General features: G+C 48.1%; 1 protein-coding gene across 2 annotated transcripts; it reads right to left on the bottom strand.

The window, feature by feature from the left end:
• Positions 1-3063: 3063 nt before the first annotated feature.
• Positions 3064-24122, bottom strand: SFTPD (surfactant protein D). 2 transcript variants are annotated; one of them, XM_082425721.1, is made up of 8 exons: positions 15261-24121; positions 13747-13948; positions 7751-7867; positions 7363-7479; positions 6933-7049; positions 6465-6581; positions 5790-5873; positions 3064-3517 (listed from the first exon to the last, which is right to left on the bottom strand). In XM_082425721.1, exons 1-8 carry the CDS (start codon positions 15378-15380, stop codon positions 3141-3143), a joined length of 1251 nt encoding a protein of 416 aa, XP_082281847.1. In that variant the 5' UTR covers positions 15381-24121; the 3' UTR covers positions 3064-3140. The 2 variants fall into 2 exon arrangements, with proteins under 2 accessions (XP_082281847.1, XP_082281848.1); XM_082425722.1 differs by lacking the exon at positions 7751-7867 and having other exon boundaries at positions 15261-24122.
• Positions 24123-25365: the final 1243 nt, after the last annotated feature.

The following is a 25365-nucleotide window of genomic DNA, read 5'->3' on the forward strand; positions in this document are numbered from 1 at the left end:
CAGGCTCAGTAGTTGTGGCACACGGGCCTAGTTGCTCCGTGGCATGTGGGATCTTCCCAGACCAGGGCTCGAACCCGTGTCCCCTGCATTGGCAGGCAGATTCTCAACCACTGCGCCACCAGGGAAGCCCCGTCAGGTGGATTCTTAACCACTGCGCCACCAGGGAAATCCCAATACCAGTGTTTTATGTCAGTGGAATTCAGAACAAAGATAGAATCCTAGAAAAGTAAACATCAGAGGGCTTCCCATAGGCTGTTCAGTATGGGATGTGGGCCCATCTGGTAAGAGGAGGGTTGAAAACCAGGAGGCAACTTGAGAATATACTATAAAACAGGGACTTCCTTGTGTGGTTGTCCCCTCTCCAGGTATGGAAGGCTCCCAGCTGGCTCCCATGATGTCACCTGGCATTGTGAGTGTCATAACATCTCTTGAGGATAAGGGTCACACAGCTCTGGCTTCATTTGGCACCTAGGCTACCAAACTAGGGACATGGCTACTATGGTTGGGGTGGGGCTGACCTTGTTTAAGATCTATGTGGACCTTTGCCCATGAATGATGGTGTAGGAGAGACCTCTGTGCTCAAGAATGGGTAAGGACCTGCATTTTCTGAAATACTTGCCTCGGTCCTCTGCTTTAATCGGGCTGTGTCTGCAGAATCCAAACGACTGTCCTTACTTATTCTCTGCGTTGGAAAGCAAACCAGACCCCCGTGGACCATGGTGCAGGTTGATCTGAAGCTTGTTCCTAGGCTTTGGGGTCTCAGCATTCCCGGCCTTCACCAACACAGGAGATTTTTCTTTCTTCCTATGGAGTCACATAGTTCTGCCACTCTTTCCTTCCCTCTTGTCAAGAAATAGGCTTGGCTTACATATTGGGATGAGTAGTGATCACCCAGAGAGCATTGTCCAGACCACCATGACCTCGCAAGGATCCCAGTGGCCATATTGTACAATGTGGCTCCTCCCCCGCCCCCAGGGTGAGTTGATTGGATCAGAGGTGGGCATCTGAGACAAGTAGATGCATTTCTACATAGTTTTGAATTGATATCAAGCAAGAGTTTCTGATTTCTGGGACACACGCGAGACCTGGACGCAGAGGAAGCCGGTGTGTAAAGGAGGGAAAGAGGTGAGGATGGGCAGAGAGAGGCAGAAGCCAGGGAGGTGGCACAGCAGTGCCTGTGCACCCCCGGTCCTTCGTAAGCCAATTCAGAATTCTCTGTCCTTTAAAAACACCCCCTCTTTGGCTTAACTAGATCCAATTGTTTTTCTTATTTGCAATAAAAGCAGTCTGTTCTAAGCTCCAGAGAGTTGTACTGGAGAGTTGTTTGCTCATTATTGCTTAACTGTTTATATTGCAGAAGCTGCCAGGAATTGGGGATTTTTTCAAGTAACGGGAAAGATATGAACAGGGAGGCTGAGCTGCATGCTGCTGAGATGTGTGTGTGGCTTTTGTTTTCAGATGTGCTGTCCCATATATGAAGTGTGGCTGCAAGAGTGTTGGGAAGAGGGGTAGGGCTCGGGGGTCCCATTCAGAAAGGGCCAGTCCTCCTGGTCCCTGGGAACAAAGGGAAGAGCGGTAGGTTTCCTGTCTGGGGGAGGGGTATTCGTTGCGCCCTCCCATGAGCCTATGGTTCACCCAGGTGTCATTCCAATTTCTTAAGCACAGACGTCATTTAAATCTTTCTTTGCAGCAGTGTGTCAATAAGATCAACTAAATATACAGAGGCCTTTGGCCTAAAAATTTACAGGCCAGAAGTATAAGCTCTGGGGTCCGATGGCCTTTTTCATGAGCGAGCTGTAGCACCGGTACTACCTGTGCAAGTTCCCTCTGTCTCTGTGTCTTAGTTTCCATGTCTGTAAAATGAGAAGGGTTTGAGTAGATTATCTCTGAAGAAGAGTGGAGAAGAACATCCCCGGAACTGCCAGGCAGGAAGAGGTTTGGGGATGAATTTGAACATGGCTGGGCACCCTCTGTGCCTGAGATTTCAGAAGGGATTAGGATTGTGCAGATGGTATGTTCTCCCCTGAGCCAACCACAGTCACACTGTCATGGGTAGAGAGAAATCCTGGGCGGTCAAGGATGAGGGGAGTCTATTGGGTGTAAGGCCACTCAATCTGGCCAGAGAGGCAGGTGCTTCCCTGCCAGGTCATCCCTCTGTAACTGTGCAGCTTCCTAGGCTCAGGGCTTGAAGCAAGAGGCAGACACTGAGACCTCCCAGGCCCGGGCCTCCAGCTTGCACTGGCTGGAGGAGTCTGGGGTTCGGGGAGAGGTCTTGAACAGGGCTCTACGTGGGGGAGGCGTCAATAGAAAGGATTTGAAACCATGGGAGAGAATGAGCCCAAGCCTGGAGCGAGAATAAGGAGAGAGGGGAACTGGAGCTGAGGCTCCCGTGCCCCTCTGTGGAGCAGTCCAGGAGAGGAGGAGGGATGAGACTGATGCAGAGCAGCCAGAAGGATAAGAAAATTGCAAGCAGAAGAGGAAAAGGGAAGGAGGAGGCAGTGATCAGCTGGGTCAAATGAGGCCGATGGCTGGAGGAGGTGGAGGGCTGACGAGGAGATGCTGGATTTTGCAACAGGGAGTTCTTGGAGACCTCATTTTAGCCCTTGCCCTGGGAAAGCAGGCTGGCCCCCTTTTCCTCTGATAGGTCTTCCTGGTGTGAAGCCAGTTTCAAACTTTATTCTGAGGGAGGCATTCCATAGCAGCCCTGCCTTCTGGCCTCACCCATGGCTCTGTGGAGAAGCCCTGGCCAGCAGAAGGTCACCTTTTTTTTTCTTTTTTATAAATTTTATTTATTTATTTATTTATTTATTTATTTATTTTTGGCTGCGTTGGGTCTTCGTTGCTGTGCGTGGGCTTCTCATTGCGGTGACTTCTTTTGTTGCGGAGCAAGGGCTCTAGGCACGCGGGCTTCAGTAGTTGTGGCTCGCGGGCTCTAGAGCGCAGGCTCAGTAGTTGTGGCGCACGGGCTTAGTTGCTCCGCGGCACGTGGGATCTTCCCGGACCAAGGTTCAAACCCGTGTCCCCTGCATTGGCAGGCGGATTCTTGACCACTGCACCACCAGGGAAGCCCTGAGGATCACCTTTTTATTGGGACATTGGCAGCACACAGCTCTGGGCAGTGTCCCACCCTCCCCGGGGGCTCAGAACTCGCAGATCACGAGGCGCTGTTCTCCGCAGGCCCTGTCGTTCCACTTGCCATTGGAATAGATCTCCACACAGTTCTCTGAGCCTCTGCTGTTGTTGGGCTCCCCGGGGGCCCAGTTAGAATACACCAGGGGCTCCCCTGTGGGGTAGGTGAACCTGCCTTCCTTCTTGTCGTTGGTCATGCTCAGGTAAGCAGCCTTGTTCAGGTCATTGACCAGCTGTGTCAAGGCCTCGTTCTCGGCTTCAGAGCGTGGGGAGGCCACCTGTCCCCCGGCCTGTGTGCATACCTGCTGTGCATCCTGAAAAGTTTTTTCAAAACCTCCCGTCTTGAAGATCTTCTCCCCGACACCCCGGCCACTGGGGAAGAGCTCCACTAGGGGAAGAGGAGAGTCAGGTTGGGGTGTGGCAGCACCTGGACCTTTGTGCTCCAACCAGAGCCCCCCAACCTCCCAACCAGGGTACCAGGGCACCAGATAGGATGAAAGCGAGGCACTGATTCCAGAGCAGCCCTGGTTCCACGATGCGCCCTGTGAGTGGTGCTGTGGTCTCCAGTTACAGGTGAGGACCCTGGAACTCAGGGAGCTTACATAAGAGGCCCAAAGTCACACAACTGTCAAATGTATAGTGAGGATCACACCTTGCTGGATGTGACACTAAAGCTTAGACGTGCACTTTCTGTTCCTCCCCATGTCGTATGCCAGAATTGGTTTTTCAATTACTGTGTAGATTGGAATGACTTTGGCCAGGGAAATGACACGGTGCAGCCCAGGGCAGTTCCTAAGAGTGTGGAAAACACCACGCAGGGGGCTCGCTCTCACCCCTGCATGATGGCTGGGCATGTGGGGTTGTCAGAGGGGGGTCTGTGCTGTGTGAAGGGGTGAGGGGAAAGGAGAGGAGAGGTTGGGGCATCTGAGAGCAGCGACATGCTAATCTCTGCACTGGGGGCAGCCCAGTGTTGGCCTCTTGATATGCTTACAGGTGATGCCCCAGCCAGTCAGCCTCCCTGGACCGCTGGGCAGGGGATGAAGGCATCTGAGAGGTGTGTGTGGGAGTGGGGGGCGGGAGTGGGATCGGCGCTGGAGAGACTCTTGTTTGGGAGTCAGAAGGCCACGTGTTCAGCCCCAACCTGACAATGACGGTCCAGGTGGGCAAGGGAAAGTCACTTCCCTTTTCAGGGTTTCCCATTCCTTATTTCTAAAGTAGGTGTACACTACATAAAAGCATCACCTGTGTGACATGTTAAGTATCTCTCATTACTCCATCCTATCCCCATCCCTTTGACTTCTAGGGTCATGCATGGAAATCTTCAGGGCTCCTAAGAGGGCTCACTGCACCGGGTAGGAACCCAGACTACACCCTGACCCACTGCCCTTCTCCTCTGAGTAGTTTCAACAAGGACTCAGGGGCCAGATTCTCCAAGGGGTCAGGATGGCACCCAGAGCAGCTCTGGACAAGGTCAGTGCAAGTTCATGTGCCATAATTGGGTTTATGTCCCATGCATCTGGGTGGGTATGCATGTGTATGCGTGAATATGTCCATATATCCATCTGAAGGTACACAGGTGGACTTAAGGTCCATCTGGATGGGTGTGCATATTTGTGTGTGCATACGTGTGCATGCGTGCTCATGTATGTGGATGGTGTGGAGTGAGCGATGGTGTTTAAGTACCCACACATGTGGCCGGTGCATATGCCCATGTTCTTTGTTTGCATCAGTGTGCATACGAGCAAGTGAATGGGTATGCAAATATGTTCGTGGAAGGAGGAAGACATCAAATGCTGGAAACTCATCCTTACTACTTAGGTACTTAGTTGGCTTGAGTCCTTAGGAGCCAACCCTATATCTCACCCCATTATGCTCTACTCCTTCAGAAAACTCTTCTTTTTTTGGATCATGAGGTTTGATGAATGATGTGGACTCAAAGCTGATGTCAGGGAGAGCAGAGAAGGGGGAGGGGCAGTTGGGGACTGAGGCAGAGAGTCCCAAAGGCACCGGGCACTCAGGTGCGCACTCCAGGAGGCCTCTGCCTCCTTAGGATTCCGGGCTTAGGGAAGAATCTCTGCTTTAAACACCCAAGGAGATGCAGGGAGAGTCCAGCACTGGCCAGAGACCGGAGGCAGCCTGCCCCTGCCAGACCCAGGGGCATCTTTAGGGTGAGATACTCGGTGGCCACACAGCAAGGTTGGGCCCCCACCAGACTTGAACCCCATGAGCGGCATCCCAGCCCCTGCTCACAGGACTATGTCTGGATTCTCTGCTGCCTGGGCTGTGCAGCTGCATCTCTGGGTACTTGCATACCTGGCTCCACAGAGGGAAGAAATGCATCGTGGGTTGGGTGTCCCCTTGTCTATCATAGGGACCTGCCCAGGGTAGGCAGGGGTGAAGGTCTGCTGCACTGGTGATAAGGATTGCATCCTCCTCCTTGTCCCTTGCATCTCCTTGCAGCTCCTGGAGCACGTGGCTGCACTGCTGTGTCCCAGCCCATCCTTAGCCCCACTCCCTGCCCCAGTTCCAGGTCCAGTCCTAAACATGGTTCCAGCCAAGTTCAATTTTAGACCCAAGCCCAGCCAACTCCAAGCCAAGACCCAGACCTAGCATGAGGCCCAACCTTGGTGTCTGGCTCAGGTTCAGGTCCAGGAACTCACCTTTCTTATACTGAGAGAAAGCATTCTGGAGGCGTTTTAGCTGTCCCTGTAAGGTCTCCACCTGCTGCCGGAGAGCAGTGATGTCTGCAAGGCAGAGAGGCCGAGTGAAGACAGGTCCAGCACAGCCTGGGATCAGCTCAGAGCCCGGGCCTCAAGGGAACGGTGCTCAGTTGCAGACGCATATTGGGGGTGGGGGTAAGGAGCTGGGACGGACCCCTAGGAAGCCCACATCTGCTGACATAGGTGGCCTCTGCTGCCCACAGGATTTCCTGTGGTTCTGCTATGAACACTATCCCCTAAGCAGGTCCCTGCACCACACTGACACTGAACCAGGTGGCACTGTAATTCCAAATTCTAGGAACCTGATAACACTTCCTTTTGCGGGGTGGGAGTAGAGGAATACACGTAGCTCGAGACCTTCCCATCCACTGGGTTATTTGAAGTTCAAAGCTATCTGATGAATTGGGAAGGGAGGTGTGCTCGTCCCAAAGATCAGATGGAAAAACTGCTCAGGTTGCCCTCCAGCGAGTCATAGAGGCTAAGACCAGCGTCCACTTTGACTTCCAGCCCCCGACCTGTGACTAAGGGGGACGCCTGAGAGGAGGGCCTGGGAGGGCCTCCTCCCACCCTCCGTCCCCACCCGCGCCCCATTGGGGGCCCCCAGAGCTTCCTTACCTGGGAGTCCACTCTCTCCCTTTGCTCCTCTTTCTCCAGGAGCACCTCTGTCCCCCTTCAGTCCTGGGGGGCCCCTGGCACCTGCAGGTCCCTGTGGACCTATGGCTCCAGAAGGCCCTGGGATCAGAGAAGAGTTGGGTGAGTTCTGAACGCATTTTCTAGCATTTTTACCTCCCCCAGTACATGGACTATCTTATCGCCCAGCTATACGCCCTCCCCATATACATATGTCCCTCTGTGCCCTGATCCCAGCCTTGCATCCTCTCTGTATACTGACTGTCCCTGTCACCCAACAACCAACCTTCCCTGTACATAGACGGTCCCTGCTACTCTCCCTGCCCTCTCCCTAGAGACAGACAGTTCCCAGAGCCCAACACTGGCTGTCGCCCTGGAGTGCTAGCTCTGACCTGGCGGGTGGTGATGGTGGGTACAGGGGAACAGGAGCTCAGCGCAGCTTCCATCGCTCACCTGCTGCCCCAGCACTTCCAGGGGATCCGCGTTCACCGGGGGCACCTCTCTCTCCTTTAAGACCTGCGGGGCCTCTTGTCCCTGGGGAGCCCTGCATGCCTGTGGCACCTACTTCTCCTGAGGAAGGAACAAATTGGGACGAACACGGCTGAGGGCGCGCTCAGCACTTATCATTGCCTCAGAAGCGGAGCTTTTCATCCACAGCTCCAGGTGAGAGAAGGAACTGGGAGACGGTGCTCCTTAGTGCCTGGTCTCCTCTGGGGAGGGTATCGGGGAAATACGGTCAGTGTGGGAATCTGGGGGGAGAGGCCCAGGCAAGGCCTAGCTGGTGCAGATGGTCCGGGCTTTTCCAGGCACTGTGCGCATGCTTTAGGCCCCATCACAGACTGCCACGCCTCCTTCCCACACCCATCACACACCAGCCACCTACCACTGGGTCCAGTCTCGCCTTTGGGGCCTGGTGCACCTGCAGGTCCTATGTTCCCCTGCCTCCCTGAGGGACCTTCTCTTCCAGCTGGACCAGGCATACCTCGAGGTCCTGGAGGCCCTGGGGAAAAGGACCAGCCCGGTTAGTGACACCGAATCTCCTTGGAAGTGGGCGTGCATAAAAGATGAGGGCAGTAATAGAAGTCTGAGAGGCGGCATCCTCCTAAAGGTGTCACCCCACAGCAGCTCCAGTCTTCACTGAAATAACCCAGTGCCACCTTGAAAACAACCTTCTGCCTCCTTCCTGGGGGAGAATCTGTGCATGCCTACCGGCATGTCCTAGTGACAGCACACCACCTGCAGACCTCTGCATTCCATGCCCAGCTGCTCACCAGGTGGTCCAGTGTCTCCCTTTGGCCCGGGTTCTCCAGCAGAGCCATTGTCCCCTTTGGGCCCAACTGGGCCAGCTGGTCCAGGCATCCCTGCTCCTCCTACAGGTCCTGGTAAACCTGTGGCAGCAGAAGAAATGGGCATAAACCTGGCCCCAGGCCCCGGAGGAGCCAGATGGCGTTCCTTCAGGGTTCTATAAGGTGTAGACACTTCACCTCGACAAGACCCGGTCCAGTGGTGATCCAGGAAATGGGTGTCCACATCCCCATTTTACAGGTGAAGAAACAGGTTTGCCAGAGTTGGAGGCAGATCAAACCAAGACCTGCCTGACTTTCCATACAATGCACCTTCCCCTGCCCCAAGGCCACAGTATTTATAGCAGGCAAGTCTGTCAGCTTTTGCCCTTGATCATGGACTCCTTGCCCTCCCCCTTCCCAGAACCAAAGTTTATATCAGAAATGGCACCTGATGCTAATCACCAGAGAAATATAAATCAAAACCACATTGAGCTATCACCTCACACTTGTGAGAATGGTTATTATCAAAAAGACAGCAAATGGGGCTTCCCGGGTGGCGCAGTGGTTGAGAGTCTGCCTGCCAATGCAGGGGATACGGGTTCGAGCCCTGGTCTGGGAGGATCCCACATGCCGCGGAGCAACTAGGCCCGTGAGCCACAATTACTGAGCCTGCGCGTCTGGAGCCTGTGCTCCGCGGCAGGAGAGGCCGCGGTGGTGAGAGGCCCGCGCACCGCGATGAAGAGGGGCCCCCACTTGCCACAGCTAGAGAAAGCCCTGGCACAGAAACGAAGACCCAACACAGCCATAAATAAATAAATAAATAAATAAATTTAATACTTGCTACTCTAACTAGCTCCTCTGACATCTCTATGTATTCACTAAAAAAAAAAAAAAAAAGACAGCAAATAACAGGTGTTGGAGGATGTGGAGAAAAGGGAACCTTTGTGCACTGTTGGTGCGAATGTAAACTGGTACAGCCACTATGGAGGACAGTATGGAAGTTCCTTAAAAAATTAATAATAGAACTAACATGCAGTCCAGCAATTCCACTTCTGAGTATTTAACCAAAGAAAATGAAAACACTAACGCAAAAAGATTCATGTGCCTCCAAGTTCATTGCAGCATTGTTTATAGTAGCCAAGACCTGGAGGTGGCCTAGAGCCTAAGTATCCATGGATAGATGAATGGATGGAGAAAATGCAAGGCGTATGTACAAGGGAACATTATTCAGCTGTAAAAAGGAATGAAATCTTGCCATTTGCAACAACGTGGGTGAACCTTGAGGGCATTATGCTAAGTGAAATGGGTCAGACAGAGAAAGGTACCATACGATCTCACTTACATGTAGAATCTAAAACACAAATGACAAAACAGCGTGCTCATAGATACAGAGGACAGATTGGTGGTTGCTAGAGGTGCGGTTGGGGAGTGAGCAGAACGGGTGAAAGTAGTCAAAAGGTACAAATTTCCAGTTATAAAATAAATGAGTCCTAGGAATGTCATGTACAGCGAGGTTACTATAATAAATAATACTGTGTTGCATGCTTGAAAGTTGTTAAGGGCGTAGATCATAAAAGTTCTCATCACACACACAAAAGATTGTAGCTATGTGTGTTGATGGATTTTGATAAGCCTTATGGCCATCATCATTTCACAATATATACAAATATAAAATCATTATGTTGTTCACCTGAAAGTCATATAATATTATATATCAATTATATTGTAATAAAAAGAAGAGAAAAAGCTATGTGACATGCTCTTAAAGCTACAGAAATTAGACCAAATTATTATGCATCATTAAGTGATAAAAATATGCTATAAACACTCTATTTCATACGATTCTGTTTCCCAAATATGTCCATGAATGGGTAGGGCGTGTGCACACGTAAAACACATTGGAAAAACCACAAGAACAGCACATACAAAAGTGTTAACAGTTGCTGTTTCTAAGTGGTGCAATTAAGGCATTTTAAATTTTCTTCCTTTTATCTTTAGTGACCACATATTATTATTATTTTTTACACATATTATTTTTTATTGGAAAAATGACCAAACATTTTAAACTTGTTACCTCAAGAAAGACTGCCTAAGTCTGAAATTATATGAGATCTACCTCGATTTAAGAATTTTACACTCAATTCTGTGAGTTTGGTTATTTTTTCATTGAGATGAAATTCACATAATATAAAATTAACCTTTTTTTTTTGGCTGCGCGTGCAGCTTGCGGGATCTCAGTTCCCCGACCAGGGATCGAACCTGGGGCCCGGCAGTGAGAGGGCTGAGTCCCAACCGCTGGACCGCCAGGGAATTCCCTAAAATTAACCTTTTAAAATTTTACAAGTCAGTGGCGTTTAGCACATTCACAACGTTGTACAACTACCACCTCTATTTAGTTCAAAAATATTTCATCAACCCCAAAGAAAACCTCATATCCGTTAATCACTCTGTCTCTGCTTCTTCCCAGGCCCGGCTATCGCTATTCTGCTTTTGTCTCTATTACCTATTCTGGATATTTTATGTAAATACATACAGTATATGAGCTTTTGTGTCTGGCTTTTTTAACTCGGAGTGACATTCTTGAGGCTCATCCAATTCGTAGCACGTCTCAGCACTTCATTCCTTTGTGTGGCTGAGCAATGTTCTAGTGTCTGAACACAACACGTTTCGTTTATCCATTCACCACGGATAAATGCTGATGGACACATGGGTTGTTTCCATCCTTTGGCTGTTGTGAATAAAGCGTTCACGTGCAAAAAGACAAGAGAAGAAATGACACCTGTCAGGGGCTGCTAACTTACTCATTCACTTATTTGTTCATTTCCTCATTGTTTCATTTATTTGTTCGCCGGGAAATGAACAATGGAACATAACTTTCTGCTTAGCACTGAGCAGGATGTAAATGTTAGCACCACGTCCTGGTCTGCAAGGGATTTGTCACTGAATTTTAAACTGTGAGGCGTGGGTAACGAGCGAGGAAGACAGTTTATGAGATGTCCCTCGTCCCATCCCAGCACCTCCAACCCCAGCACACACACATAGTCGGAGGAAACAGGACTTCAAGGCTGAAGAGGATTTAGAGAGACTTGGAGAAGAGAGGTGACATTTCAGATTTGGAAACCGTGCTCCAGGGTAAGAAAGGCCAGGGCCTGCCTGGGCCAAGCATGTGCTGGTGGTGAGAGACTGTGCGTTTGATGGGTGGCTGAGAGCTTCTGTGTTGGGCATTGTGTTCTGCTTTCAGTTGCGATCCTCACTGGGCGTGAAATGGAAGCATAGAGGATGGGCCCCGCATCCCAATCCCACAGTGCGCCGTGCTCAGGCGGAGACATCCTGGCCCCAGGCCAAGCCTCTCTTGGGCTCCCCACTGGCCGGGGTGGCAGCAGGTACATGGGAAAAAAGCCACTCCTTAGAGGGGAGCGTTAGAGGTTGCCTATCCTTGTGCACAAACTGTAGAGGCCATGAGAGCACGCTTTCCAGCAGCAAGCACGGTGCCTGCCAAAGCACACATTTTGCATCCTAGCACCCCACGAAGTCCTAGCCCTGTACCTTACTGCCACCCGAAGTGAAGCTTTATGCACCAGTGATTTGGCCAGTCTTAACTGTATTAAAATTCCTCCTCTCTTGGCAATTTACATTCATGTATTCCACAAGTATTCACTGAGCTTCTACTAGGTACAAGGCACTGTCCTAAATGCTGGGATTCTATTAGTGAAAAAAAACAGGCAAAAACCAAATCCCTTTCTCATGGAACTGAAACTCAACTGCATAGAAATAGATCATCAAAATTAAAATGTACAACATATGATGATTTATCAGATCAGAATAAGTGCCACAGAGGAAAAACAAAGCACAGCGTATTGGTGGGGCTGTGCAGTGTTCTCTCTCCAATAGGAGGGCCAGAGAAGGACTCTGTCTGTGACTAAAGCCATGAAGGAGGTGAGGAGTGAGCCATGGGGATGTGTATGGAAAGAGCAAGGCCCTGAGGAGGCAGGGGGCCAAGCGTGCTTAGGGACCAGTGACAAGCCAGTGTGGTCAGAGCCCAGGGAGTGTGGGAGGAGTGGAAGGAAGTGAGATCAGAGATGTCAGCAGGGGTGGAGGGTGGCCTTGGGGACTGCTGTGGGGTGTGAGGTTTTACTCCAAGGGAGATGTGCGCCCCTGGAGGGACTCTCTCACTGAATCCTTTCGGGCGGGGGTCTTGGAGGTGCTGAGGAATGAGGGAATTGTTCTTGGAAATTCAGCCCCCCAAGCAGGGTCCAGGTCTTATTGGCCCTGCATGAAATGTCTGGAGCATCACCAAGTGACCCAGCTCCACCCTCTACCTCTGCCCAAGGGTCTCTCCTCTCAGGCCCATCTTGTCCTTTACAGCAGGTTCTTGGGACCACGTGCATCAGAATCTTGTCACCAGTGCAGACTCTGGCCCCACCCAGACCTACTGGGTCAGGATTCTGAGGATGCTCTGATCTCCAGGAAATCCTCAGACCCATAACAGTTGAATAACTAAAGTGCCTGGAACTGAGGAGCCAGAGTGGAGCCTGGCCCTTGGTCCAGCTGTGTAGTGTTCTCTCTCCAAGCACCGACCCAAGGCCAGGCTTGGAACGCACAAGAAGGGGAGGGCTCAGCCACATCCGTGCTGCTCAGAGGGCCACTGTAGGAAAGTCTCCCTACCCCACACCCTGCCCCGGGATTCAATTCAGGGCCCCACTGGGAGCTACAGAGAGCTGGCACCTTGAATACCACCCTTCTCCCGAGTTCACTTCCAGACAACCTTCTCCAAGCCCCAGCCCAGTTATGTTGGGAACTACTTTCTGTCTGTTAAGGACAGACCAATAATTGTCCCTTATCCTACAAAGCCTGGGGATGTTACCTATTCTCTCCAGCTTAAATGTTGTTCATTTTCTTCCTCCCCAACCAAAATGCAAACTCCAGAAAGATAAAGACCTCAGTTGATGCCTGCATAGCCCTGGCCTAGCGCCATGGTGGTCCCCTTGTTCTTGTTGCTGGTTCATTGAACTCTCACTTCTTGCCGGTAAGATCCAGATCCTCCCCTGTGGGACAGTGTTTCTCAGACAATTCCCTTAATGATCAGTACCTTTGGAAACCTCAGGAGAATTCACCTGATTGGTACAGCAAGAAGATGCAACTTTATCCTGAAGACTCAACAGGAAAATGAAGCCTTGGCTCAATTATTTGTCACTGTAAGGTAGATATTATTCCCATCTACACATGAGCAAACTGAGACTCAGAGACACTGAGTGCCTTGTCTCCGGGGGTCCCTGCTGTGGTGCTGGAGCTAGCAGTCAAGCACAGATGTGTCTGATGCAGAAGCCCATGTCTTTTTCATCTTCCAGGTTGGGTTTCACATAGCATCTTTGTGTCACAATTTTCCTACCTATCAAATGAGATTAATACATCCCTTGTAAGACTTTTGGTGGGATTAAATAAACCACTCAAGTGAACACCCAAGCACCAGGCTGAACAAAGGAATGTCAGCTGCCTTTCCTTCTCTCCTCTCTCCATAATGTATTTAGGGAAAATCCTTTTGACCGGGCCTGAGTATGTGGCTACAGAGCCTCATCCTTTCCCGCTCCTCATGGAGTACAGTTTAATTACATATTAAAAATATTTAACATCCTGCAGAGGCACCATTTAATCAGAATGAACAAGTTAAGTTCTGGAGCAGGGTTCTAGAGGACCCCAGTCATTTACTCACTGTTTGCTCATTCTTGGGGTGGGTGGAGTCAAGATCCTAAGGGAGGAATCAGGGCAGCTGCTGATGGAGTTGGGGGCTCGGGGCAGCCCATCTTTGCCAACCAGTAAGGCTGTGTTTTAAGTGGGCTGAATATCTGGGGGAAACCCACCCATGCGGGATGAAGAAGACCATCTCCAAGGTTTACACAGCAGAAAATCCAGAGTTTCTGGGTTGGTTACAATTCCAATGCCCACCCCTTCCCACCAGGACAAGCCCATGGTCCCAGCTCTACCTGGATCCCCCTTCTCGCCCTGGGGGCCTTCTCTCCCATCTCGTCCATCACGACCAGGCAGGCCATTCTCCGGGGTGCTACACACGACCAGGGTGCAGGCGTTGGCCAGTGTTTTCTGGGAGTAGGTCTTCACTTCTGCCCCCAGAGACCTTGGGGGCCGTGAGAGCAGGATCAGCATGGAGAGAGGGAGGAGAAGCATGTCCTAGGCAGAGGAACAGAAAGAAAGGGGACACGCTCTTGGTGCGAGGATGTGGATTAGGGCTTGGCCTAGCTCCTGGAGGTGAGGAGAAGCACTTCCTCCACCTCCTCTCCTCTGCTCTGGGGCCAAGAGCAGCAGGGCTCTGAAAGCAGTTTAGGGACAAGGTGGGCATAAGGTCTGGCCTGAGAAGGCATGAGTTGACCAGCTGGACTTCTGGGGTGACCACAGGGGTGACCAGCAGCACGAACCTATTCTTAGATGCTCTGTGTCATCCCTTCTTGTGCCTCCCCTTGGGCACTGCCATGGGCACTGTGGCAAGGATGTAGAATTCCTCACTGAGGCCATCTGTCACATCAGGAAGGACTCACTGAGAGCTCTCGGGTGGGACCCTTCCCATCTCTGGACCTCTTTCTCCCTTTCTGTACCAGTAAGTTGGTTGACTTAATTCCGACAAGGCAAACTCGTTTCCTCTCACTTGCTGCCTTGGATGAGCTAGTACAGGTGGTCTCAAGTGCTGCCTGGGAAAAAGCCAGAGTCCTGAGCACAGGATGGGTGCATGACTGCATGTTTGCCAGGTGATTTGCCATTCCTGGGCTCCATGAGGAAAGTCCCTGGGACACCTAGAGTCCTGTCCAGGCCTCCTGAGAGGACTTGGAACAGGGACCTCATGGAGGAAGGGGATGTGTGAGACGGGCACAGTCAGGGGAAGGCTAGTCTGGGGGAGGAAAGAGCAGATGTCCGAGAGCGCATCCGGTTACCATCGGAAAGGGACTCAGGAGCTAAGTGAGGTCAGGGTGGGTGCAGGATCTGGCTCACTCCCAATATTGGGCTTCTTTCCTCTCTCAGAGAGAAACTGTAAAGTTACGAGCATGGAAAGGGCTCATGGGAGTTGCAGAGGCTGAGAACAAAGGCTGAAGACCTGTGCAAAGGACAGGGGGTCACCAGGCAGGCTGAGGTAGTGGGAGGGGAGAGGCTTCCTGGCCAGAGAAGTGCCCCCTTCCAAGAGGAAGATGAATTGCATTTTTCACAGGGGCTTCCAGACAATGGCGTCTGAGGTCTGGTTGGATGTCACATCCAACTCACCCACCCTCTCCCAGCCCAGGAAACACATCTCCTACCGAGCAAAGGGAGCAAAATGAAGAGCGCTCCTTAGTACTCCATTGTGCTCTCACCTCCAACAGCTACCCTCCGAGACGGCAGCAGCTACACAGACCTGCCTTCCTCAACACCACTAGGGTAAACCACCCAGACAGGCAGGGAGATAGTCACCAGACACTGGGAAAACAGAATGAGAGGCAAGGACAGAGACACTCACAGTTGCTTCCTCTAGGGCTCCAGAATCTCCAGGCAAATTCGAGTTTCCTGGCAGGCACTGGCTATTTATACACGCCCTGTGAAGTAAACCTCCCAGCTCTGGTTTCCTGAGAACTCTCATCAAGAAGTAGGGCAATTTCCTTCCTTGTTGACTCACTCAATTTCACCCCACCTGCCTCTGGACACCTGTCACTGATGTTCATAAAACCACACACACATCACCTTAGAGTTCATAGAGCACCCTCAGCCCACGATTTCATCTGCACCTCACTGCAGCCCTGTGAGTTACGGGGCAGCATCAGTGTCTGTATTTCACAGATGTCCAGGAATCCAAGGTCTAGAGAAGACCAGCAAGTTGCACAATGACCTCCACCTCTTGCAAAAGCAGCTTGCATCTACAGAGTCCAAGAGCCAGCACCTGCTGTGCCCACTTCTCTTCCTCCTTCATGTCCACATTATGGCTCAGATATTAGGAAAGAGGTGGGAGCTCCTTGGCATATCTGAGCAGGGGTGGGGCAGGTGGAAGGGCTGCCAAGGCAGCAGCCTGTGGGAGCCAGTGGCTGGGAGAGCTGCCACCCGGCAGGGGTCACTCTTTTGCTTCCTGCTCTAGATGTAGGACAGCCTCCCACTTGCCTTTTATGGGATGGCCTTCCCTTAACTTGCTTGCCCGAATCTCTCCAACTTTTTAGCTAGTGTTTCTCCATTACATGGCTCTAGTGGCCAGTTTGGATCCCTGAGCTGCTGATATACTGTTGTAACCATCCCCAAGGAAACTCTAATTTCCAGTGACTGTGGGGCAGTTGCTGGCATCTCTCCTTGCTTTTAGATCCCTGTGACTTTATCTCTTCCATCAACCCTTCGCCTAGGTCTACACACCAGCAACCCCAAGTCTCCAATCCTCTCCTTTGGCCACCCCACTGGAGGTGCTGACTTGCTCCTGGGTTTTGATGATCCTTGTATATTGTGGAATCTATAATGCCAGCTTTCCTCAGTTGGTAGGGAAAGGTCTTCTCTTTTCCGTACTGCAATTTTTTGAAGGAGGATCCCATAGTAGAGAACCTGGGCCCCTAATGCTGGAGCTCTTCCATTATTAACACAGAGCCCTCTCTATTCTAGGATGTTCATGTGCCCCCTAGAGATGTAGGTCAGCATGGAGGTTGAACTGAATACTTGCTCTCCTCTCCCCACAAAGCCTAATTGTCAAGTCTTATCCCGGTGGCTAGACAAACTCTCCTAATTTATGGTGACTTTTATTTCAGGAGTCCTATACTTTGTCTCTTCCTGCAAGCTGGCTTCTATTAACTGCCACCTCCTAGACTGTCAAATACATCCCTCATGATGCCCTCAGGCCCCATTATAGCACAGACTATGATGTTTCCTTTGTCTAACTTCACATTCCAACAGAATCCAGTTCTATTTATGATCCAGCCCAGACACTCGTGTTGCAACGATAACCTTTGCTTTTCTCAGTTCCATCAACACAGGTGAGAAGAATCACAATGGCTTTCATGCAGAGGATCACTGGACCACGCTCTCTTCCCAATACAAAGTCCAGGATGACTGCACAGTTTCTTTGGCAGCTGGTCACTGGTGCTGTACTGCAGCCGCAGAAATATCTGCACCCCATGGTGGGCTTCATCAGCTGCACTTCTGTCAGAGCTAAGCTGTAGCCTCTGGTATTTTACCGGCTGCTTGTCCACATGACTGTTGAAACACCCAGCTCAGCGGGCCCGTGTAGGGTTAGGCCATTCAAGATGGCTGTTCTCTTGCTCTCTCTACATCCCCCTGCTCGACCAGTCCCTGCTTCACTCACATGACTATCCGATCCTTTTAATTATAGGGCTTAATTAGTAACTGCCTACCCGCTGCCCCAGCTGCTGGTTTCCTTGGTAACTAATGAGCCAACCTGACATCAATTCCCCCTATAAATGGTAGCCTCCTCCCTCGAGTGAGGCTTGTTATGGCCTTCGTGCTCTCTGCCGAACATGGTGTGTTGTTGCTCTAGGATCCTTCTGCTTTGGACGTGTAAGATCCCTTGTCCGATAAGCCACTGATGTCTTTGTCACTATCTCCGGGCACTTTCTTCGGTCACAAGGCTGGGCATCAACAAGGTTTGCAGGCCTGCGGGGTGCAGCCCAACAAATGGTGAGTCAGCCAAAACGCTGAGGAAACTCCCGGGAGAGCCGAGATACTGGGGAATAAGGACGGGGAATGGAAAGTTGCGTGGGTGATCCTGGGGTGGCCGTCCACCAGCATGTGGGGCCCCGTGGCAGCTGGCTACTGTGAGAGTTGTCTTTCCGTTCCATTGTATTGATGACATCCTGTTAACCCCAGAGTCCCCTTCCAGTTTAAAAGCAGCGGCCCAGTGCTGGTTCATCTGACTGCATGAGGAGGGCTGGTGAATACAGACAAAACGCAAGAGCCTTTCTGGGTTTTTTTTGTTGTTGTTGTTATCTACAAAATACAAACATACCCCTGATCGGCCACCCCCAAACAATTACAGACATAGGCTTTAAGGATATTAACTGAGGGACAGGCTTGTGAATTGGACGTGGCCAGTTACCCTGAAGGGTTTGTTTGGGGCCTGTGACAATGGCAAAACAATAAGGGTACCCTTGGGCTTCTGGTCCCAGCTATGGCAGGGGGCAGAGCAGCGATACAGTGGGATAGAGCAAAGCTATATGCAGCCTACAAGGCCTTACAACAGGTGGAAGATGTTACAAAAGGCCTACCCGAGTTGTCAAGCAATGCAACAAACCCCGCTTTAGCGGCCATGAAGTTCAGGACTGGGCCGATAAAATGCCGTACACTGGCATTTCCACCTGCTCTTCAACCCCACTGCTGCCGGGCTAATTGAAGGATGAGCGGCCTACTTAAACAACAATTGAGACAGGAGACCTGCTGTCTCAACCTGTGGACCAGGAGGCTGACTCAGCTCATATGAATTTATAACGAAGCATCCCAGGAGCAACCATCCCAGTGCCTATCCCGTGTTAACCCAGAGGCAACTAGTCGACACTATCCGAGTTCAGCTATTGAGCACCCAGGACCATTGCCAGCAGGACAGTATCTCACTTTTGCCCTCCCCACGGGATCTGCCCCCAGGGGAACATATTATAAATGGCCCTGGGACTGGCAGGTGAGTCCCCGGTGGTTTGGGTTTGCCGTCCCATGGAGATTAGGACTAGAAAGGAATTTATAGATTTCACCTTTCTTCTACCCAGCCCCACCTAAGACTACTAAGGTAATAAATCCAGGCCCCTTACTGTAGAAAGGCGCCATTATATTAACCCTATGGTCTGTTAACCCCCTCTCTGGTATTTGGCACCGGCCGTGGGGACTGAGGTGGGGACAGGCGGTGTGGTACTGCAGCCCAGGAGAAAAACCACAGGCAGGGGTGGTGTTATGTCAGAATGCTGTTACTGCTTGTATTTTGCTTAATGGTCATGATCTTCCCTGTATCGAGTTGGTTAGACATCTTACATTTCGTCTCTAGTCTGGGCGGAGGGAATCTGTTTGCAGGCTGGGTGACAGCGGTGGCCTCACTGCAGAATGAGTCTGATTGGTGGGTCTACAGTGAGATACCACTGTTGTCCTCCTCTGGAATTCCATGAACAACTGAGCCGATGAGCGCCTGGCCCGAAAGTTTACCCACCTTTTGGACTCTCAGTACTCTCTAGCTGCTGTTGTCTGTATTGAATTTGTGGTATCTGGTGGCAGTGCACCTCCACATACCTGACTCCAGCGATATCGTGGAAGAGGGGCGGGCCAAGATTACAAGGGTCATGTGGGATATGTAGTGGGGCAGTGTATGGTCAGGTCATTCAAGATGGCTGTTCTCTTGCTCTCTCTACATCCCCCCGTTCCAATAGGCCCTGCTTCACTCACATGACTATCCAATCCTCTTAGTTATAGAGCTTAACTAGTATCTGCCTACATGCTTGCCCCTGCCCAGCTGCTGATTTCCATGGTAACTGATAAGCCAACCTGACGTCAATTCCCCCTATAAATGGTAGCCTCCTTCTCCCCCGGTGTCAAAGATTGCGGCCGTGTCCTGCTGCCCTACATGGTGGGGGTGTTGCTGTAGGACTCTTCTGCTTTGGATGTGTAAGATCCCCTGTCCAGTAAACCACTGATGTCTTTGTCACTGTCTCTGGCTCTTTCTTCAGTCTCAAGGCTGGGTATCTACAAGGCTTGCAGGCCTGTGAGGTACAGCCCAACAATGGTGGACAGGTTGCTTTGGTTTTGGTCCCAGGGAACCGTTGGGGGAGGTCTGGCATTGCGGCCTTCTGCCGGGGCATTCACGGACCCACTTCTGCTCTGCTCTGGGTGCTGAGCTCTTTGGTTCTAAACCCATATCTAGGGTAGAAAAAAGGAGACATGGACCTCAGAAGAAGTAAGATTCCAGCTCAGTTTCCCCCCGATCTGTCAGGCACAGGGCAATGTCTGTTAGGCCTAATCTTGGGGATCCTATTTATATCTTTCACCTGGCCTTGCAAACTAGGAGCAAATTCAGGGCAACTCTCCACACCTGGCTAGGAGTGGCTCCTACGTTGGTTGGCTAGAATATCAGGCTCCTCATACACTATTACCTCTCTTGCCCTTTCATTTCTTGAAAGTTAATGTCTTAATATCTCCCACTTAATGAGTCCTAGGGCAAATAGTGATCTTCTTTCCCTTCCCTACCCAGAATACTCAAGTCCTCAAGTATACAAGCATTCCTTAAAACCTTTTCCCCCGTCTGCTAAGAGCTGTGATCCAAATGAAAAATCACCTTCTCTGGCTCAGAAGGATGTCCTGGTTCAGGCATGGTTGAAATTCATGCCTTCAGTGAATGTGCCCACTTGATATGACTACAAGCCCATCTCTTATGGACAGACATTCAGACACAGGCAGCCACCAAGTCCAGATGAAAAACACCTGAGTCTAGAATCAACACTCTTCTTTCAGGGTTGTATCAGGAAAGGAGCTCTCCTGATGAGATTGAATTTCCTCTCCATCCATGGAGAACAGAGGTAAGAACACTGGGGCTTGCAAGCCACTTGAAGCAGAATCACAGGTTCTTGAATACAAATGAGTCTTTCGAGACTCTGATATACCCAAAAGCACTATCTTCATAACTTATGGAGAACAACAGTTCTCAACCAGGGGCAATTGTGTCTCCATCCTCAACCAAGGATAAGGCCAATGACCCTATATGATTAGGTTATTAGGGGTAGGGGAGGATGGATGTGGATTTTGGGCAGAGTCTGTATGGACCCCTAGGCCCCTCAGGCCCAAGATGCTGATAAACAAATGTTACCTCTGCTTCCATAATAACTTACTTCAGAACTTATCAGAGATGCAGTCTTCAGCACAGGTAGTACCTTGGAGATGGGCATATTGTTTATTTCTTTATTCCTAACCAGCCTAATCCTTCATTAGTTCATGGACTTTCCTTTTGGACCATCCATTCAAATGGGCCTGGAGCCACTCAGCCACCTATGGCCACGTGTTCCCAAGGGATGCACATTCACTACTAGGATTTGAGTAAATGCTGTCTTGGACACCCAAAAGGGGAGCATAAAGAGAAATACGTCATCTTGGGAGTTCCCTGGTGGCCTAGTGGTTAGGATTCCGGGCTTTCACTGCCGTGGCCAGGGTTCAACCCCTGGTCAGGGAACTGAGATCCCACAAGCCACGTGGTGCATCCCCACCACCACCCCCCCAAAAAAACCCAAAAACCAGAAAAGTCTTCTCCCCAGCATGCCCTCAGATTGAAGTTCCTGTAACCCGTAGCTTATTGGGAACTATAACATTTGAAAAAACCCTATCTCTAATAAGTTGCTTTACTTTATTTGTCAGTAGTCTGAATATGGCTTCTACTAGAATAACTATTTTCTTTCCAGCTGTCTCTTCGATCTCTAGATGCATTGTTTTCTTTCTTTTTTATATTGATTATTCTATTCAAATTATCCTACTGGTCTGTGAACTGTCCTCTGTCAAAAAAGTAGTACAAAAAAGGAATCCTGGTCTGAAAACTGGGAATATGGGTATTATTTTCATCCAGAGTCCTTATAATATATATTGTTCATTATTCTGTAGTATTGATTGCAGTGATCAATGACAATGTACCATGATCAAGTTGACCCTATTGCTTATATTCTCTACAGTGTCCACATGTGACTTAATTTTCTATTGTGAAGTGAATATCCAGTACAATTCCTTTCCCCCATCAGTGAATGCCCCAAACCAAGTTTTTCTCCATTGGTAGAAGAGATAGACAAATTTATTTTTTGTATTTAATCCTTCACATTGTATGATATAACATGCAAAACTTTCTTAGCAAAATACCTGATATAAAGTATTGAGTCAAAATTGCTGGCCCAGGTTGTCTCTTTATCTTGACCCTGAGAGATAATGAAAGAGAAATTCAAGCATACCTGGATTCTAGTTTCTGGAATGCCAATTTCTTTTTTTTTAAATTGAAATATACTTAACATACAGCATTGTATAAATTTAAGGTGTACAACATGTTAATTTGATACATTTATATATTGTAATATGATTACCATTGTAGTGATAATTAGCCCCTTTAACATAAACCATAATTATAATTTCTTTATAGTGGATGGAATATTAGGTTCTAGTCTCTTAGCATGTTTGATTACAATATACTGTTGTCTATATTCACTATACTATGTATTTGATCTCAAGGACGTATTTACTGCTTGTTGCAAATTTGTACACTTAAAAAAACATGTTCTAACTCCCCCATCATTATCCCCTATTAACCATTTACTCTGTTTTTATGAGTTAGGCTTTTTTTAGATTCCATGTAGAAGTGATATCATACAGTATTTGTCTTTCTCTGTCTGACTATGTCACTCTGCCTAATGTCCCCAAGATCCATCCATGTTGTTGCAAGTGGCAGGATATACTTCTTTCTCATGGCTGAATAGTATTTCATTGCACATATGTGTATACCTCATCTTCTTTATCCATTCATTTGTTGATGGGCACCTAGGTTGTTTGTATATCTGAGCTATTAAGAATAATGCTATAAAAAACATGGGAATGCATATATCTCTTAAAAAACCTCTTTTCATTTCCTTATGATATATACCCAGAAATGGAATTGCTATATCATAGGGTATATCTGTTTATTTTTTTGAGAAACTTCCATATTGATTTCCATAGTAGCTGAACCGACTTGCATTCCCAGTGTACACAATGTGTTCCCTTTTCTCTTCATCCTTGCCAACACTTGCCATCCCTTGTCTTCCTGGTGATAGCCATTCTTAAAGGTGTGAGGTAATAGCTTATTGTGCTTTTGATTTATATTTCTCTTTTCATGTACCTATTAACATGTTTCATGTACATCTTTTCATGTACCTATTAACCATTTGCATGTTTTCTTTGGGGAAATGTCTGTTTCATCCCTTTGCCTATTTTAAAATCAGATTGTTATTGAGTTGTATGAGTTCTTTATATGTTTTGGATATTAACCCCTATACATGGTTTGCAAAAATTTTCTCCCATTCTGTAGGTTGCCTTTTCATTTAATTGTTTCCTTTGCTGTGCAGAGGCTTTTAAGTTTGATGTAGTCACATTGGTTGTTTTTTTGCTTTTATCGTTTGTGCTTTTGGTGTTATATCTAAAAAATCATTGCCAAGACCGATGTTGAGGAACTTCTACCCTATGTTTTCTTCCAGGAGTTTTATGATATCAGGTCTTATGTCTATGATTGATTTCAAGTTAATTTTTGTGAGTGTTGTAAGATAGGGGTCCAATTTCATTGTTCTGCATGTGTTGATCCAGTTTTCTCAACACCACTGATTGAAGAGACCTTCGTTTGCCCATTGAGTGTTCTTGGCTCCCTTGTCAAATATTTTGACCATATTAGGAGGGTTTCATTCTGGGCTCTCTATTCTGCTCTACTGGTCTGTGTGTCTATTTTTAGTCTAGTTCCATACTGTTTTTAATGACTATAGCTTTGTAGTGTATTTTGAAATCAGGAGGTGTGATATCTCCAACTTTGTTCTTCTTTCTCAGGATTGCTTTGGCTATTCAGGGTGTTTTGTGGTTCCATACAAATTGTGGGATTTCTTTTTTCTATTTCTGTGAAGAATGCCATTCGAATTTTGATAGGGATAGAATTGAATCTATCGATGGTGACCTATATCTATAAATCTGTTATCTATATCTAAATCTATGACCATTCTAACAATATTAAATCTTTCAATTCATGAACATCAAACGTCTTTCCATTTGTTTTTGCCTCTGATTTCTTTCAACAAAGTCTTGTACTTTTCATTGTACAGATCTTTCACTTAAGTGCTTAAAATCTTTGCTAGGCATTTTATTGTTTTTAAAGCTATTAAAATGGGCTAGTTTCCTTCATTTCTTTTTTAGATGTTTCATTATTCATATATAGAAATGCTGATTTCTGTATGTTTATTTTTTTTTTCTTTTTTTATCTTTCAACTTTACTGATTTTGTTATTTCCAACAGTTTTGGGTTGACTCTTTGGGATTTTCTATATGTAAAATTATATCATCTGCAAATGGTGGCAATTTACTTCTTTTTGATTTGGAAGCCTTTCATTTCTTTGTCTTGCCTAATTGCTCTAGCTAGGACTTCCAGTGCTGTATTGAATAAGAGTGATGAGAGTGGGTATCCTTGTCTTGAAAATGATCTTAGAGAAAAAATTTTCAATTTTTCACCATTGAGTAGATTGTTACCTGTGGGTTCGTCATATTTGGCCTTTATTATGTTGAGGTGTGTTTCTCCTATACACAGTAGGTTAAGGGTTTTTATCATGAAAGGATGTTATATTCTGTCAAATGCTTTTCCTGCATCTATTGAGGTGATCACATAATTTTTTTTTTAATTTATTTATTTTTGGCTGCATTGGGTCTTTGTTGCTGCATGAAGTCTTTCTCTAGCTGCGGTGAGAGGGGGCTACTCTTCGTTGTGGTGCGCGGGCTTCTCACTGTGGTGGCCTCTCCCTCTCGTTTTGGAGAACGGGCTCTAGGTGCGCAGGCTTCAGTAGTTGGGGCGCACGGGCCCAGTTGCTCCATGGCATGTGGGATCTTTCCAGATCAGGGTTCAAACCTGTGTCCCCTGCATTAGCAGGCAGATTCTCAGCCACTGCACCACCAGGGAAGCCCGATCACATAATTTTTATCTTTCATTCTATTAATGGGATGTATCATATTTATTGATATGCATATATTGAACCATCCTTGCATCCCAGGGATAAATCTCCCTTGCTCATCATGTATAATCCTTTTAATATGTTCTTGAATTTGGTTTACTAATATTCTTTGCATCTATATTCATCAGGGATATTGGTCTATAGTTTATAGTTTATAGTCTATAGTTTTCTTTCCTTCTACTGTCCTTATCTGCCTTTGGTATCAGGGTAATGCTGGCCTTGTAGAATATGTTTGGAAGTATTCCCTTCTCTTCAATCATTTGGAACAGTTTGAGAAGATTTGGCATTAATTCTTTAAATGTTTGGTAGAATTCATCATTGAAGCCATCTGGTCCTGGGGTTTTCTGTGTTGGGTTTTTTAAAAGTACTGTTTCAATTTCTTATTACTGGTCTGTTTAAATTTTCTATTTCCTCCTGATTCAGTCTTTTTTTTTTTTTTAACATCTTTATTGGTGTATAATTGCTTTACAATGGTGTGTTAGTTCTGCTCTATAACAAAGTGAATCAGTTATACATATATATATGTTCCCATATCTCTTCCCTCTTGCGTCTCCCTCCCTCACACCCTCCCTATCCCACCCCTCTAGGTGGTCACAAAGCACCGAGCTGATCTCCCTGTGCTATGCGGCTGCTTCCCACTAGCTAGCTATTTTACGTTTGGTAGTGTATATATGTCCATGCCACTCTCTCACTTTGTTACAGCTTACCCTTCCCCCTCCCCATATCCTTAAGTCCATTCTCTAGTAGGTCTGTGTCTTTATTCCTGTCTTACCCCTAGGATCTTCATGACTTTTTTTTTTCTTAGATTCCATATATATGTGTTAGCATGCGGTATTTGTTTTTCTCTTTCTGACTTACTTCACTCTGTATGACAGAATCTAGGTTCATCCACCTCACTACAAATAAC

The sequence above is a fragment of the Balaenoptera physalus genome, assembly GCF_965194825.1.
Source record: "Balaenoptera physalus genome assembly, chromosome: 14".
Taxonomy (NCBI): domain Eukaryota; kingdom Metazoa; phylum Chordata; class Mammalia; order Artiodactyla; family Balaenopteridae; genus Balaenoptera; species Balaenoptera physalus.